Consider the following 14182-nt stretch of genomic DNA (forward strand, 5'->3'; position numbering starts at 1 on the left):
AAAAGTCACAGATGCCATGTATTATGAATTAAATAAAATGAACATTGTATATTATACTTAACCATCAACGTTGTCACAATGGGCCTGCTTTATTGGCTTCCATGCCCACATTTTTAAAAACATTTACATAAAAATGATCAAATAGTGGCTGTTATCATAAGCCAACTGTAAAGTAATTATTCTCACCACACCGGATAAAAACACTTCTTATCCACAAAAGCCACATGCAGGACTCTTAACCTCAGTATTTAAAAAAACTGGGTTATGATTATATTAAAATCTCCATGTGTAAACATTTCATGTGATTATAGCATCTTTAAAATTGTTCTGATGGCATACTGTAGGTGAAGTGCATTGCTGTCTTCCACTATGTCTGTCTGAAGTGTGAATTGGAAAATTCTACACAGAATAGTTTTAAAATAACTTAATAAATTATGCAGCACCACATCACAAAAACAAGAACATTATTTGTTTATTTAGATTAAATAAACTGCATTTCTTTAGATAAGATATTATTGTAAAAGTAATCAATAACAATAATAAGAAATAACAATAATAATAATAATAATAATCATAAACAATACAACAACCAACAAAACAACAAAATAAAATTAAAAGAAAACTGAGAATGATATGAAATTAAATAAAAGATAAAATACAGGAAGTGCTGTTTTTCCACTTACACTGCATTGCCCATAGTGCCCTTCAGCATTTCGTTAGTGCTACGTCACATATTTTCCTCCCTCACGCGGATCCCTCGGGTAGACTACAGAGGCGGAATCGGGGAACATGGCAGACGAGGAGGACTCGGCGCCGGAACCTGCTGTTGTCTCTCCCCCGGAGAGCCCTCACCCTGGGCAGCCTCACACCGTCTCTTTCTCCGAGAGCGTCCAGCCGGCCGTCGGGATGGTGAGCCAGCTGCTAACCCACCCCTCGTCCCTCAAGTTTGACAAAAACATCAAACAGGCCTTCTACAACACGGGGGCGATGATCTTTGTGGCGATCTGCTGCGGAGCGGCTGTCCTGGTCTACTTTATCCTGGAGGCCTTCCTCCGCCCGCTGCTTTGGGCAGTGCTCTGTGGCACCTTCCTCCACCCCTTCAAGTACTCCCTGGCCCGGCTCGGCCGCTCGTGGCTCAGCGGCTTGCAGGAAACCGGGACGCCCATAGTGCTGGGGACCCTTCTGATCCCAGTGTGGTGCGTGAACTATGGGGTGGAGGCGATGGGCAGGCTGGTGCTGGAGAGGCTGATGGTGCTGCTGGTGATCGGGGCCGGGGCGCCGCTGGTCTACTTCCTCTACCTTTTCTGGAGCGTCATCGGCATGCAGGTGATCCTCGGACACGTCTGTGGGGTCATCGGGGCCGCGCTGGACTGTTTCCACACTGTGTGGGTGAGTGCATGGACACTGGCAAGTGGTTACACCCCCCAGTAATGATAACAAAGCCCCTCTGTGTCACCCAGTGTGGATGCCACTCAACTTCGTCACCCTAAACAGGCTGTAAGCAGCTCAGAGTGGAGCTGGGCCGTATGGTTGAAATCAATATCACAATATTAATAAGAATATTATTTCCAATATTGATTATATTACTGTATGGAAAATGTGTGCAAAATCAGATATAAGATTCCCAAAATGATGTAGTGCAAAGAACCATTTTCCACTGTTATCTATGTAAAACAAGAATTCAAATATAGAGCTAAAACAACCAATTGATGAGCTGATGACAGAAAATGAATTAGCTTGATAATCAGCAATAAGTTTGATGCTCGATTTATCATTTAAAGTACACTGGTTCCAGCTTCTCCAGTGTGAATATCTTCTGTTTTCTGTTAATTTACTTCTATGATAGTAAATTAAATGTATTTTGGTTTTGGACTGTTGGAAGGGTAAAACAAGCAATTTGAATATGAAAACCTGCACTTTGGGAAGTTGTGATTGGCATTTTTCACTATTATCTGACATTTTATAGACCAAAGGATTATTTGATTACTTGAGAAAATAATCTGTGGAGTAAATGATGACAAGCTCAGAATCATTAATGTGCTCAAGTTACATTGATAAGACACAATTTGATATTATCATGCCAACATAATTGCATTGACGATAATCAATAGTAATATACTGAATGAAAAGCTTTGCAGAATGACAAATAGCTGCAAAATGTATGAACTGCATTATCTTATTATTATAGGCTATCCCATTAACCTCAATGCAGAGTATTTTTCTTGGAATTTATGCCTAAACTTGTATCTCAGCTGATCTAATTTCCTGTGGTTTCAGTGTCTGATTGATCAATACCTTATTATTCTAAAACAGCTCCAGGGGAGCAGCCACGCTTTGACGAGTTACAAATTGCATTAAATGTTCCTCCTCAGACAGCCTGTCCTTTCTCTAAATGCAGAGGTAGACTGACACAGGGCCCTTGTCTATAAATAGGATGGAGGACACTATATTAAATTACATCGAAAGATGTCTTTGTGTGGAGTGCAACCAGCTAAGACCTTTGTGACCAGCTGATTACAGACAGGAGCGTCATATTTCATGCTTTTCCTTCCAAACAGCAGCATATTGCTTGCTGCAGTGTGTTGGTTAACGGAGGCCTGGGAAGCCCAGAAAGTACAGTTTCATCACTTCAAGATCCTTAAATGTTTTTGAGATGTGCAGCAGTTTAGGAAAAATTTTATTCTGTCATGTTACACTCACATTAATGACATTTTGAGATAGTAGGAGACACATTGAGATCTAGGTATGGTGATATTTATTGCTGAGGTATTGGCTGATGTGGTCTTGAGTGTACATTATAAACACTGAAATTCTTAACTCAGGATATTCAGAAGGGGAAGCATCGACTGAGCATAAGCCACAACATGTTCTCTGATTTCTGATCTCTGTTCATCTGATTGTACCACATAACATCCCCTTTAAATTTTGCCCCTCTGCCTCTTTTCTATCCTCTCAGGTGTGCACTGTGGTGTTTGGCTACTTGTTGGCGGTTTGTTTCAAGTGGAGTCCCCACACTGAGCACTACCTGAGGGCTCTGGCTCTTCCTGTCTGGGCCATCCTGCTCTTCTACATTGGTGAGGGTGGAGTGGGGCTGGAGAGCCAGCTCAGACACGCTGGTTGTCATTTCATACTTTTATGCAAATTCTTTGCCCCTGGGTAGATTTCTTCAAATTTTGGCCACATGAGGAGGCAGGTAGCTCGAAGCAGGCTTCACAGAATGAGACTGAACACTGTGTTTTTCCAAAGAGGAGGAAATGAAGTAGTTTTCTAGTTAAGATAAGGCGCTGTCTCATGCAGAGTTACATAGTACGATGAGGAAGTCTTCAGTATTTTTAGCCCACTTAAGGCGTGCCGAAAAGAGATGTTGACCTTTTAGGCGTGAAATGTTAAAAGCGACTGAGAACTAGTAGGAAGAAGTTCTGCTCAAGAGGAGTGCAAGGAGGAGGGTTTTCACATGACTGTGGGCAAATCTGAGAAAGTGTTCTCCATTTGGCATGTGCCTGAATAAAAATGTGACCATATTTTTTGCTAAAATGATTAATATTATCTCAGTAATTATTTGATCCTGATATATTTTTATAATTTTATGGCAAAACATATCTAGAAATACGTTTCAGCTGGTCCAACAAGACACAGTAGCGCACCAGAGGTCAACATTTTTGCCAAGAAATAACCAGTAATGTCAATAAAATATTGTGCAGTTTAAGAGCAACATGTTTCTCCAAAATAGCGAGAAAATGCATAGTGATCACCCAGATATCTGTGTCTGTTTTTAGTGTCTCTGACCGGCTCGTGGAGAGTGCCCATATTTGTGGTTGTGGTTACACTCATCATCGTGGGCTCCCAAGAGAAACCACCTGTCACTGGCAGAGGTGAAAATTTATGGACACACACACATTCACATTTACCAAGGAGTAAGAAGCCTCTACCCCCCATCGACTGGGCATTAATAAACATGGTAAAAATAGTGCTGCTAAATGTTTTTTTGTATGAACAATAGAGATATAATATGTTGATTCATGAGCTTTAGAGATGCTGGTAGGTGGATTTTGTAACCATTGGCCAGAGCCAGGCTAGCTGTTTCCCCCTGTTTACAGTTTTTATGCTAAGCTAAGCTAACTGGCTGCTGGCTGTAGCTTATTATTTACTGCACAGACATGAGAGTGGTATCAATCTTCTCATCTAACTCTCAGCAATAAAGCAAATAAGCGTATTTCCCAAAATGTTGAACTACTGCTTTAAAAAGTCAAGAGGGTCAAATCAGCGTATAATTAACTTTGCTGAACTGCGTTAGGAAAGAATCTTGTTAACCAACTATCTTTTTTTTTTAACAGTGGAAAAGTATACCTCCTGTAATCGCCTTTATTATAATTTGTCTTTTCTGGTCCTCAAGCTCAACCAGTGCTTAAAGTTATACAGTATCTAGCCTCGGCTTTCTCAGTCCAGCTTTACCTGAAACATATAGTAAGCGACTTGAGGCGGACAGTTTGTCCTGTAACAGTTAGGACTATTAGACCATGTGGGAAACACACACAAAGAAGTGTGTTGCTTTTTGCTCTGCACAGCCTCTGCCATTATGTGTTACTGTTGTTTTCTGTCTCTCTTCACCTCCCCAGGAGAGCTGTCAGGGCAGGTGTTGTCATTCGCTGCTAACACTATTTACATGGCAATCTCCTGTAGCAACCTTCAGCTGAAAACTGAGCCCAGTGAAAATTCTACGACAGGTAAGATAACTCACTCTCTACTCTGTGTATTCAGAGGACCGTTTGTTACAGGTACAATTTGTGTGCTGTAATATAATGTGGAGGTGTCGTCTCTGTGACCTTGCGTTGGGATTTACCACTTGCTTCCATCTTTGTCGCTTACTAGAGTGAGAAAATCTAGATTGAGGCAAAGAGGAGGAAGGTTGGTGGTGATTTGGGATGAGCAGTCAACAACCACCATGGTTAATCAAGCAAACAGGCCCTAAAACATACTGTTCTATAGGTGTTTATATCTCTTTAATGGATGTTAATCTGAAAATCATCACAGAGATACACATAAGAAGGAAGTCAAATGAAGTATTAAGAGCCTAACTGCAGCTCAAGACATTTCTGCTTTGGTTTCACTATTTAGCCATGGTGGTTGGCACTTGGTACAACAAACCAAAGTCCATCCTCATTGCTTTGTTCTTTCTTTCTCTTCCTCTTATGTGGTTCCTCTGTATCTCCTTCAAGATGGTTCGCAGCCTGCGGGCCCGCTTCCTTCCACGCCTGGGTTCCCTCGGGGCTCTCGTTCATTACCAGGCGGCCTCTTCCAGAAAGAGAAAAGCTCCCACAGAGCCAGTGATATCTACTTTATTCTACTGGTCTGGGCCATTGTACTAGTTCAGGTCTGGCTCAACCTCTGGATCCTACAACTGCTGCCTATCCCTGTGGCTGGTAACACACACATGCACGCACACTCCCTTTCACATGCTTCTTTCTCAGATCTGCTGTACTCAGACTGATGTCGCATTGATACTTCAGTGTGGGTGCTGAAGAAGCTGGTGGTCCACTTTGGCCTGAAGAGCTTTGCAGAGCGGACTCTCACCTCGTGGTGGGCGGTTCTGGAGAAGCTTGGACGTGAGCGAGAGGAGGCCCTGCTGCCTGGACCAATCAAAGGCTTGGCTCAGTTCCTGCTGCGTATCGACACCAAGGTAATGTCTCTGACCGATCTCCAGGTCCCGCTGGTGCAGACGCTGTCCTTATTTCCTCTATCTTTGATTTCAAACATCCTCACCCAGGCACACACACATTTTCTGTTACACTAGTACATCTTTTTAGTGTTCATATAGTATATTCGTCACTGTCCACATTAAAAGCCCTCAGTGGCTGTCAAGGACTGTGGCTACGTCAGGCCGACTGAGTATCTGCAGTTTAAAGATTAGGGGATAAATTATTCTTTAAATATTGAAGTAGTTCAGCAAAAATGGAATTCTCTACAATGTATAACAGCTTTGAAAGTCTGTGTGTAGGGGTATTAAATTGTTCGCTAAGAAAGGATTCGTCACGTTGTTTGAAGCTTGCAGCCAGGACATTTCCTTGACAAATAAGTTTCGATAGGTTTTTGTGATTGTGTGGAATCCTTTCTTTATCATTTGTCCTGATGGTGCCTTTCTGATGCACCTGTCCCTTTAGGACTTCAGTACACAAGTGCAGAAGGAAATCTTGTATATGTAATCTCCTTCAATAACATACAAACATACAAAAAAAAATCATGTATTAATTCCGATGTTTTATTTGCACCATATTTTCTTATGCTTATTTTTCAGATACCAACTTATTCTTAAATATAGTCAAAACAAGCATTGAAGCTGCACTAATCAATATTTGTATATTAAAGATGTATTAAAGCATAATGTGTAATGTGGAAGGTGTCATATAGTGATGATTCCACAGAGAATTATCACCCGACTCTGCAGTTTCCCTCAGTTTTACGTAGCTTTATGGCGTCTTTCAGCTCATTGTTTTGGTCCGGCCCGGACCCTTTCTGTTCTGATTCACTCTCACTGCATAGTGTTGTTTTGATGCAGCAGCCTTCTGTTTTTAGTGAAAAAGGTCTGATAAACCAACTATACACTATCTGTCCAGCACCAATCAGCAGAGGGTCAAAGTTAGCAACTAGCTGGTGAACATAGTGGAGCATTTAGCAGCTAAAGAACCAGATATTTCCAAAAACAGAGCTAAAAGAGAGTGAATATTGGACTTCAGGTGAGCACAAACACGACTCCAAATGAATGATTATGTTGCTCCATGTCTGCTGGATGTCTCAATAGGCAACTGTTTGCTAACATTCTTCATCATAATAAATTTATAAGGCGATAATATGTCTGTGTTGTGGTGCTGCCCCCAGTGGATAAAAAAAATGCATCAATGTTGCGCTAAAAAGGCCTTAAAAAGTAATGAATAGAATTTTCAGAATTTTCCAAACAAGACAACCTGAAGTGTGTCTTAGAAAGAGACAATTACATTTCTCGGTTACAAGAAATTCTTATAAGGTTTCCCACAATGACACTAATGGCCTCATTGCTGACACTATTTAAACTAAAAGATGTCCTTCTCCTGATGTTTTTGGGATGTAGTTATGTTGCATGTTTGTAATCACAATGATTTGCATCCCACTGTATAGCTAGTCCACACCCCCTGTATGGCCTGTAACGCTCCACTTCCTGTATGTACCCAAAGAGGTTGTGTTGTTGTTGCACGGGTACATGTGATAACTGCTGCACAGATCTTTCCAATAATAATCTTCCCAATGTCTCTTTGTCTCCTTCCCAAGCTCTGGCATTGGCTTAACAAGCAGGTAATGACTTGGAGGAGCACAGTGCTGACAGACTGACAGAAAGAGTGTGTATGAGAGAAGGCGAGATAACAAAGAGAAAGAAATAACCTGTATATATATATATATGTGGGTGTGTCTGTGTGAAGGCATGAGTACACCTTGTAGTAGCTTGGACTGGCGCTTTACCCATCCACTGTCATCACCCTCTCATCCCTGTCTGTATGTCTGTCCTCTTGCTGCTTTCCTGCTTCCTGCGGTCGGGGAGGCGGGACTCTTTGGTCCCTCAGCCTTGTCCGTACCTTCTCTGCTGTTGGCTAACTGGCAGGTTTGGCTTGAGAGTGTATGAGCTGCATGGAGAAGATGGCTGATGTAGAGAGAGCAGAGCTGAGTGGGAGGAGAGAGCAGTGTTTCTGAATACATGTTGGTCAATAAGCCTGATGGTTAACTATGTTTTTAATAGAGATGTAGGAGAAAACACTGCCCGTAGTCTCCCAGAGAACCCATTGGAAATATGTGGTTACACTTCAGGAGCTTTTATGGGTGGGAGTGGGGCTGGGAATGGACAAAACAATGGAAACACCTAACAGTTTGTCAATATGAAGCACTAAATGAAAACCTGGGCCAAGATTTACCTTTAGAAGAGCTTCACTTCTCCTTTTTTCTCCTTAGAAATACATAATGTACTCCTGTTTGGGTAACATTTGCTAAAAACTACAGTGCCCAGCTGTTTGAGGAAATTACTGAGCCCTTTAAAAAAAAGAAGAAAAGGAAACTACCTTTGTGAGCTGTGAGAAGATTTACGTCTTCGGTAGGTACCGATGGGCTTGGGGCTGAGTGCTACAGACAGGGTACTGAGAGATGGACTAACGTATTGTTGGTTTTGGTCTTTCATGAGATTTGTTGACAGTAAGAGAGTAGAGAAAAATGCCAGCATTATTCTTTAAATGTTAAGTTTAGATCTTGAACCCTGGCATGGTCATGGCAGGTTTTTAACATGAAACCCATCTTAAATGGTGATATAAGAAGCCCTGATAGCATAATGTGCATAACAACCTGTTGACTTTTACAAGATTGCTGCTGTTACAGATCCACCAGTGTTTAAACAGCCAGCATCAGAGGTACATTGAAGGTGTCCACTGGGTTCCTTTAGTTAAAATGTCACAGAGGGTGCAATCCTGAGATTTCTGAATACATAGTTTATAAGGTTAAATATGTGCTTATTCATGAGGTTTTTCCCTTGCTGCATAAAAAAATGCAGTTTGTAACTACTGCACTGACTGTGGTTTGAAGCTTCATTAGTGGTCTTCTGTTGTAGTAGGTGGTGATTTTTAGACCTCTTCTAAAGCAGACCCTTGCTGCTAATTGGTACTCAACATACTGGGCTAACATGCCTGTTTAATTGCCTGGTTTAGTTATTTCAAAATTCTTGCTGATGTGGTGTTTCCATTTTTTTGTAAAACTATTTTTACTGGTTTGTATCAGTCAGCGTGTTAAGTATCATTCTTTTGTAAGGTAAGGCTACATTCTTATAGACGGAAAGAAAAAAGTCCAACACTCACCGAGAGTATTAAATAGTTTATTCTGGACTTTAGGGCTGTATTAGTATGCAGTGGGACCTTCACTGCCATATCATTTCACCATCAATATAATGACAAACCATTAGGACATGGCCTTATGGGAGAGAGGTGTCCACTATAGCAGAGCCTTTTCCAGTAACGTGCCATTGACTCCAGTAACACATGGCTTTTGGGACATTAACACACATACAAATAGAGACTAAAGCTGTTATAAGTCAGCTGTTGATGCAGTTTGGGAGCATTGAGAAACCTGAGTTTAAATTTTCACCACCTTTCAACAGAATTAATTTTGAAAGACTGATGGACAGGCTTGCAACAATTAAAAACATACTGACAGAAAAGTCATGCATTCAAACGCGCACAGCCAGAGTTTTTCACTTGCATGTTTCCATGTTAAAGTACAAGGATGTGGGCATGCATGTGTACAGATATCCTGGCTGTTGGTTCACTCAGTCGACTACCTTACTGTCCTCAGGGCCCAAGGGGGCAGCTTTTAGATCCAATATGTCTTCTTCACATGGGAAGGACACAGGTTTCTCCATGTGTCACTCCATCACTGTATGTTTTCAACTTATTCAGAATTGTACTGACTTTGTATCTTTTACCCCCCCCACTTCATTTCTCTGTCTGTGTCCTTCTTCTCTCTCTATATGTATGTAGATGATCGTGTGGTTGGAGAGATCTTTGGATAAAATCATCAGCATCTTCATCATCTTCCTCCTGGTCACAGGAACCCTGCTCATGGCTCTGCTGCTCACCGCTATGGTACTGTTTTAGTTTTTTCGAATGACTTTTAATTAATTGCTGACATTCTCTTAGATAAAGTAACTTTTATCTTTCTAGGTTCATCATGAAAGTGTTCACATCATTGACGTAACCAGTAACCTCATCAACGAGACTGTGTCTAACCATCCAGAATGGGCCAAGTATGACAGTTTACTCTCTTTTTATTTGTATCTTTCTCTTTTGGAGTATATCATTTCTAACCCTTTTTTCTTACATTGTCCTCCTCTAGTTGGCTTCCAGAGGCTCGTGTGGTGCAGAAGGCTCTGAATTCAGCTGCTACTAATGTTTATCAACATGGTAGAGAATGGATAACACAAAAGGTAAGATTAATAATTGCCTTTATATTTTCTATTGATTTCTTTGACTCAAAATATGGAAGCAAAAACAGAATACTGTAGTGGCCTGTTATGCATTGAATCTTTCTTCTTTTGTGTAGCTCCATAAGATGTTAGGAGACAAAGTGAACCACACAGCTGTGATTGAGAAACAGGTTTTGGAGCTTTGGGACAGACTGTACCACTCCTGGTTTGTGAAGGTAGACGTCAGGCCAGTCCATTTAATTCCTTGATGTCGGGGACAGGTTTATCCCCTTAAAATGTCATGCTCACAAAATATTCCATTTCCAGAACATGACCCACCCTGGACGCCAACGTGGTCAGAAGATGATGGTTCCAAGACAGAACAGCTGGCTGGTCGACATCCTGGACTGGAAGGACATTGCCTCTTTTCTGCAGGAAAATATTGAGACTCTGCTGTCTGTAAGTATGGATGTGTTTAATACTCTCTTCTGTATGAGGCAGAGGATTTGCATATGTTTTGCTTTCGTAGATGTGCCGGTCCATCATCGCATGCAATATTACAGACACTTAATTGAAAAAAGTTTGGCTAAAGCCCAGGGGGTGCTACATTATTTGTTTCCCTGATATTTATGAGAATCAGTGAATGGATTTCGATAAATCGTGCTGGAATGCTGCATGTCAGCACTGCCCTAATTGGCCTAAAATGGGCGTAGAACAACTGCAGGTCATAAATTGTTGACATATACAATTCTGTCTCAAAGAGGTGTACAGTGTTCCTGTGGATGACATGTTTACTGTTGCCTTGTTGTTTTGTAGATTCTGGAGTCTCTGTGGGTGGTAATGAGTAGAAATGTTGGCCTCCTCATCTCCACCACAACGACTCTCTTCACTGTCTTGTTCCACAGTGGCACTGCTCTGCTCAACTTTGCCCTGAGTCTGGTATGAAACATTGACCGTCCAGCACAAAATTACATGGGGTGGTTTATTGACATTATGAGGAATCGCCTTGCTCATCATATTTGTGCTCATCATATTTCCTGTTTATACGCAGGTGATTTTCCTGACCACTCTCTTCTACCTACTGAGCTCCAGCGGTGAATACTACAAACCTGTCAAATGGGTGATCAGCTTGACACCCCTCTCCCAGCCCGGACCCTCCTCAAATATCATAGGCCAGTCTGTAGAAGAGGCCATCAGGTAGTCACACTCACAAAAACTCAATCCCGAGTGTGCAATGACATTTAAACAATCTAAACATGTGCCTTAAGGAGATTACTTTTGACCTCGTGTGTGTGTTTGTTTTGAAGAGGAGTGTTTGACGCCTCTTTGAAAATGGCTGGTTTCTACGGCCTCTACACTTGGCTCACTCACACCATCTTTGGCATCAACATCGTCTTCATTCCTTCTGGTGAGTCAGCATGCTCACAGCAGATCGTGCCGTCACTATACCTGCACCTGCCAGCCACAGTCATTGTTTTTTCACTCTTTGAATCCCTCTCTCCTGGACTGAAGCCCTGGCTGCCATCCTGGGTGCGGTGCCGTTCCTGGGGACCTACTGGGCAGCGGTGCCGGCAATGTGTGACCTGTGGTTGGCGCAGGGCGAAGGAGTCAAGGCTGTGCTGCTGCTGATCTGCCATCTGCTTCCAACATATTTTGTAGATACGGCTATCTACTCTGACATATCAGGGTATGTATGTGTGACACTGTTGTTACCAGCTTGTGTTTGTTACTTCGTAGCACTGACACATTTACCCAAAAAAATTTCAACAAACCCACCACCTGGTTGGTACCCGAATATGGCTTTGAAAGGAAACCATTCTGTTGGTGAAGTCTATAAACAGTGTGTCCGTTTGCCTCGGTCTGTTTTATAAACTGTCAGCTGTTAGAAAACAACACCAGACAGCGGGCCAGATAATGCTCCATCTCAGCCGTTATTGGCAGCCCGGCCTTGTGTCTGTTTCCCTTTGGAACAGTGTTTCCTGTAACGCTGCCCTTCATGGTTAGGACTTAATTTAGGTTAATGTTAGGTTAAGATTTGGTGTCACAAAAAGGACTAGTTGGGAAAAGGACTTCAGCACAACAGCTTTGTGGTGGAGACAGTGTACTGTACTGAGAACCATATTGGTGTTTTTTCTTGTGAAATATACAACATGATTTATATTGTGTATATGCAAGGTCAAATATGTACTACTACATTTCTATACATTTATATTTTGTAATATTTCTTTGTGTTGATCTGTTTTCTTGTCTTTGTGTGTCAGGGGTGGACACCCGTATCTGACAGGTCTGGCGGTGGCAGGCGGAGCGTACTATCTGGGTCTGGAGGGTGCCATCATCGGGCCCATCCTCCTCTGCATCCTGGTAGTTGCAGCCAACATCTACAGTGCCATGCTGATGAGCCCCAGCTCTGCAGTGCCAACACCAGTGCAGTCCAGCTGGCCGCTCCACCCCATCAGGTAAAGATCAGATCACATTCAGTGTGCTGATAAAATATTTAAATAAAATGCTGCCATACCATCGTTGTCCTCTCGCTTGTCGATCTCAGGACCTTCACAGACTCCACCCCCTCTGTCCTGAAGAGGACCAGTGAGTGAGAGCGAGAGGGTGTGTCCCTGTGGAATGTCACCTGGCTTCCTATTGGCTAATTAGTCAGGGGAAGTGTTCCCTTCCCTGAAGCTCCTCCCTATGCCACCCGGCTCTACAGGAGTCGGCCCCCGACCAAGAAGAGATGGCGGCGTAATGGCTGGTCAACCATGATGCCGTCTGCTTACCAGACGGTTTCTCTGAGCAATATGGCACCAGCTGCTCTCATTTAAGACCCTAAAAATTACAGATGCGAGCGTTCATCCTGATCCCAAACATGGACCAATGACCTCACATTGGGCTTTACGATTATGAATGGTGGAGACGTTGATGCTAATTACATCACCTCTCAGATCTCAGTGCCTAAATTGATTTTGTAATGTTTAAAAATGCCTAAAATTTTCTTGCAGTTTATGGTGAATTGTAAGATGATATATTTTATCTACAAAGCCCCTGATTTCCACCCTGCACATGTGGTTGTGCAGTACTTGTACTCCCTACCTCTCTCCTCATGGAGGCACAAATAGAGTTTGTAGTGAAGATGAACTGAACACTTCTTGCCATAGAAAATCCTCACGCCTGGCTCAAGAGAAGGAGTCAATGACTGTTTCTTAGTTTAACTTAATGTGTCATTCACGTTTCAGTGATTGTAGCTGTGAGTTTGCAACACTAGATCTCTGCTTTAACAAAGACTCACACTCCTGCTCTTCCTTGGTCAGGCTTTGTTACCACTTTTTTAGTATCTGTACGGTTGAATCGTAGCAAATGTCTCTGGTTTATTCTGATGACGACTATTTTAGTGGATCAGATTAGACGTCCTGCTTTCAGGCAGTTTGGTCTGAATCCAGAGATCAGAGGATTACTGAGGGATTCTGTTTTTACATTTTTAATTTATTTCAAGCTTAACCTAATTTTTTTTAACACACTGTGACTGCACATACGCACATACATGCAACCAAGCTTTTCATTTTTAACACGCTTAGCTGACCTGTCAGTATTGAAGCACATTTACACTCAGAATACATTGATATTGACAAGTTTGAGTTGAGTATTTTTGTAAGACTGTGACTGTCAACTCAACTCATCCACTCCATATTTAAACTACAGTCAGAGCACTTCTCTGAACAGAGAGTATGAAGTAGTTTACATCACTTGAAGCTTTAATAAACGAGCTGTAGAGATGAATCGTGTATGTAATGCAACACATTGCACATACATGGCTACTGTGTTAGCTGCCTGAGGGTGGGAGGGCTGTGATGTGTTCTGGTTTGGATCAAGCATGTGGTTTAGCAACAGTTTCACTGTTTAACTGAATTACTGGATATGCACTGACACAATAAACATTATCCTATAAACTGCAGTGGCTTTGTTTGGTGCCTCATTAGTAGTTTGCTTTTTGACTGAATTAGGACTGCAGTTAATGATCATTTTCATTGTCGGTTAATCTGATGATTGTTTTTCAATGAATTTATAAAATGTTTGGTCTATAAAATTTTAGGAAATAGTGTAGAAGGAAGAGGAAATAGAAGTATTCAGATCTATTACTCAAGTTAAAGTACCAAAACAACAATGTAAAAATACTCAATTTAAGTAAAGGTCCTGGATCATATTTTATAAATTGATCATATGTTTTGG

The 14182-nt window shown here is 41.8% G+C and overlaps 1 protein-coding gene across 2 annotated transcripts; it reads left to right on the forward strand.

The window, feature by feature from the left end:
• Positions 1-645: 645 nt before the first annotated feature.
• Positions 646-13907, forward strand: tmem245 (transmembrane protein 245). Of its 2 annotated transcripts, XM_044207316.1 has the most exons (18): positions 646-1389; positions 2957-3074; positions 3777-3872; positions 4617-4724; positions 5217-5420; positions 5508-5677; positions 7300-7323; positions 9540-9644; positions 9723-9805; positions 9895-9985; positions 10102-10200; positions 10292-10423; positions 10781-10903; positions 11016-11161; positions 11272-11372; positions 11477-11651; positions 12226-12420; positions 12510-13907. In XM_044207316.1, exons 1-18 carry the CDS (start codon positions 790-792, stop codon positions 12556-12558), a joined length of 2619 nt encoding a protein of 872 aa, XP_044063251.1. In that variant the 5' UTR covers positions 646-789; the 3' UTR covers positions 12559-13907. The 2 variants fall into 2 exon arrangements, with proteins under 2 accessions (XP_044063251.1, XP_044063252.1); XM_044207317.1 differs by lacking the exon at positions 7300-7323 and having other exon boundaries at positions 647-1389.
• The last annotated feature ends 275 nt before the right edge of the window (positions 13908-14182 follow it).

Source organism: Siniperca chuatsi, linkage group LG9 (genome assembly GCF_020085105.1).
Source record: "Siniperca chuatsi isolate FFG_IHB_CAS linkage group LG9, ASM2008510v1, whole genome shotgun sequence".
In the NCBI taxonomy this organism is placed as follows: Eukaryota; Metazoa; Chordata; class Actinopteri; order Centrarchiformes; family Sinipercidae; genus Siniperca; species Siniperca chuatsi.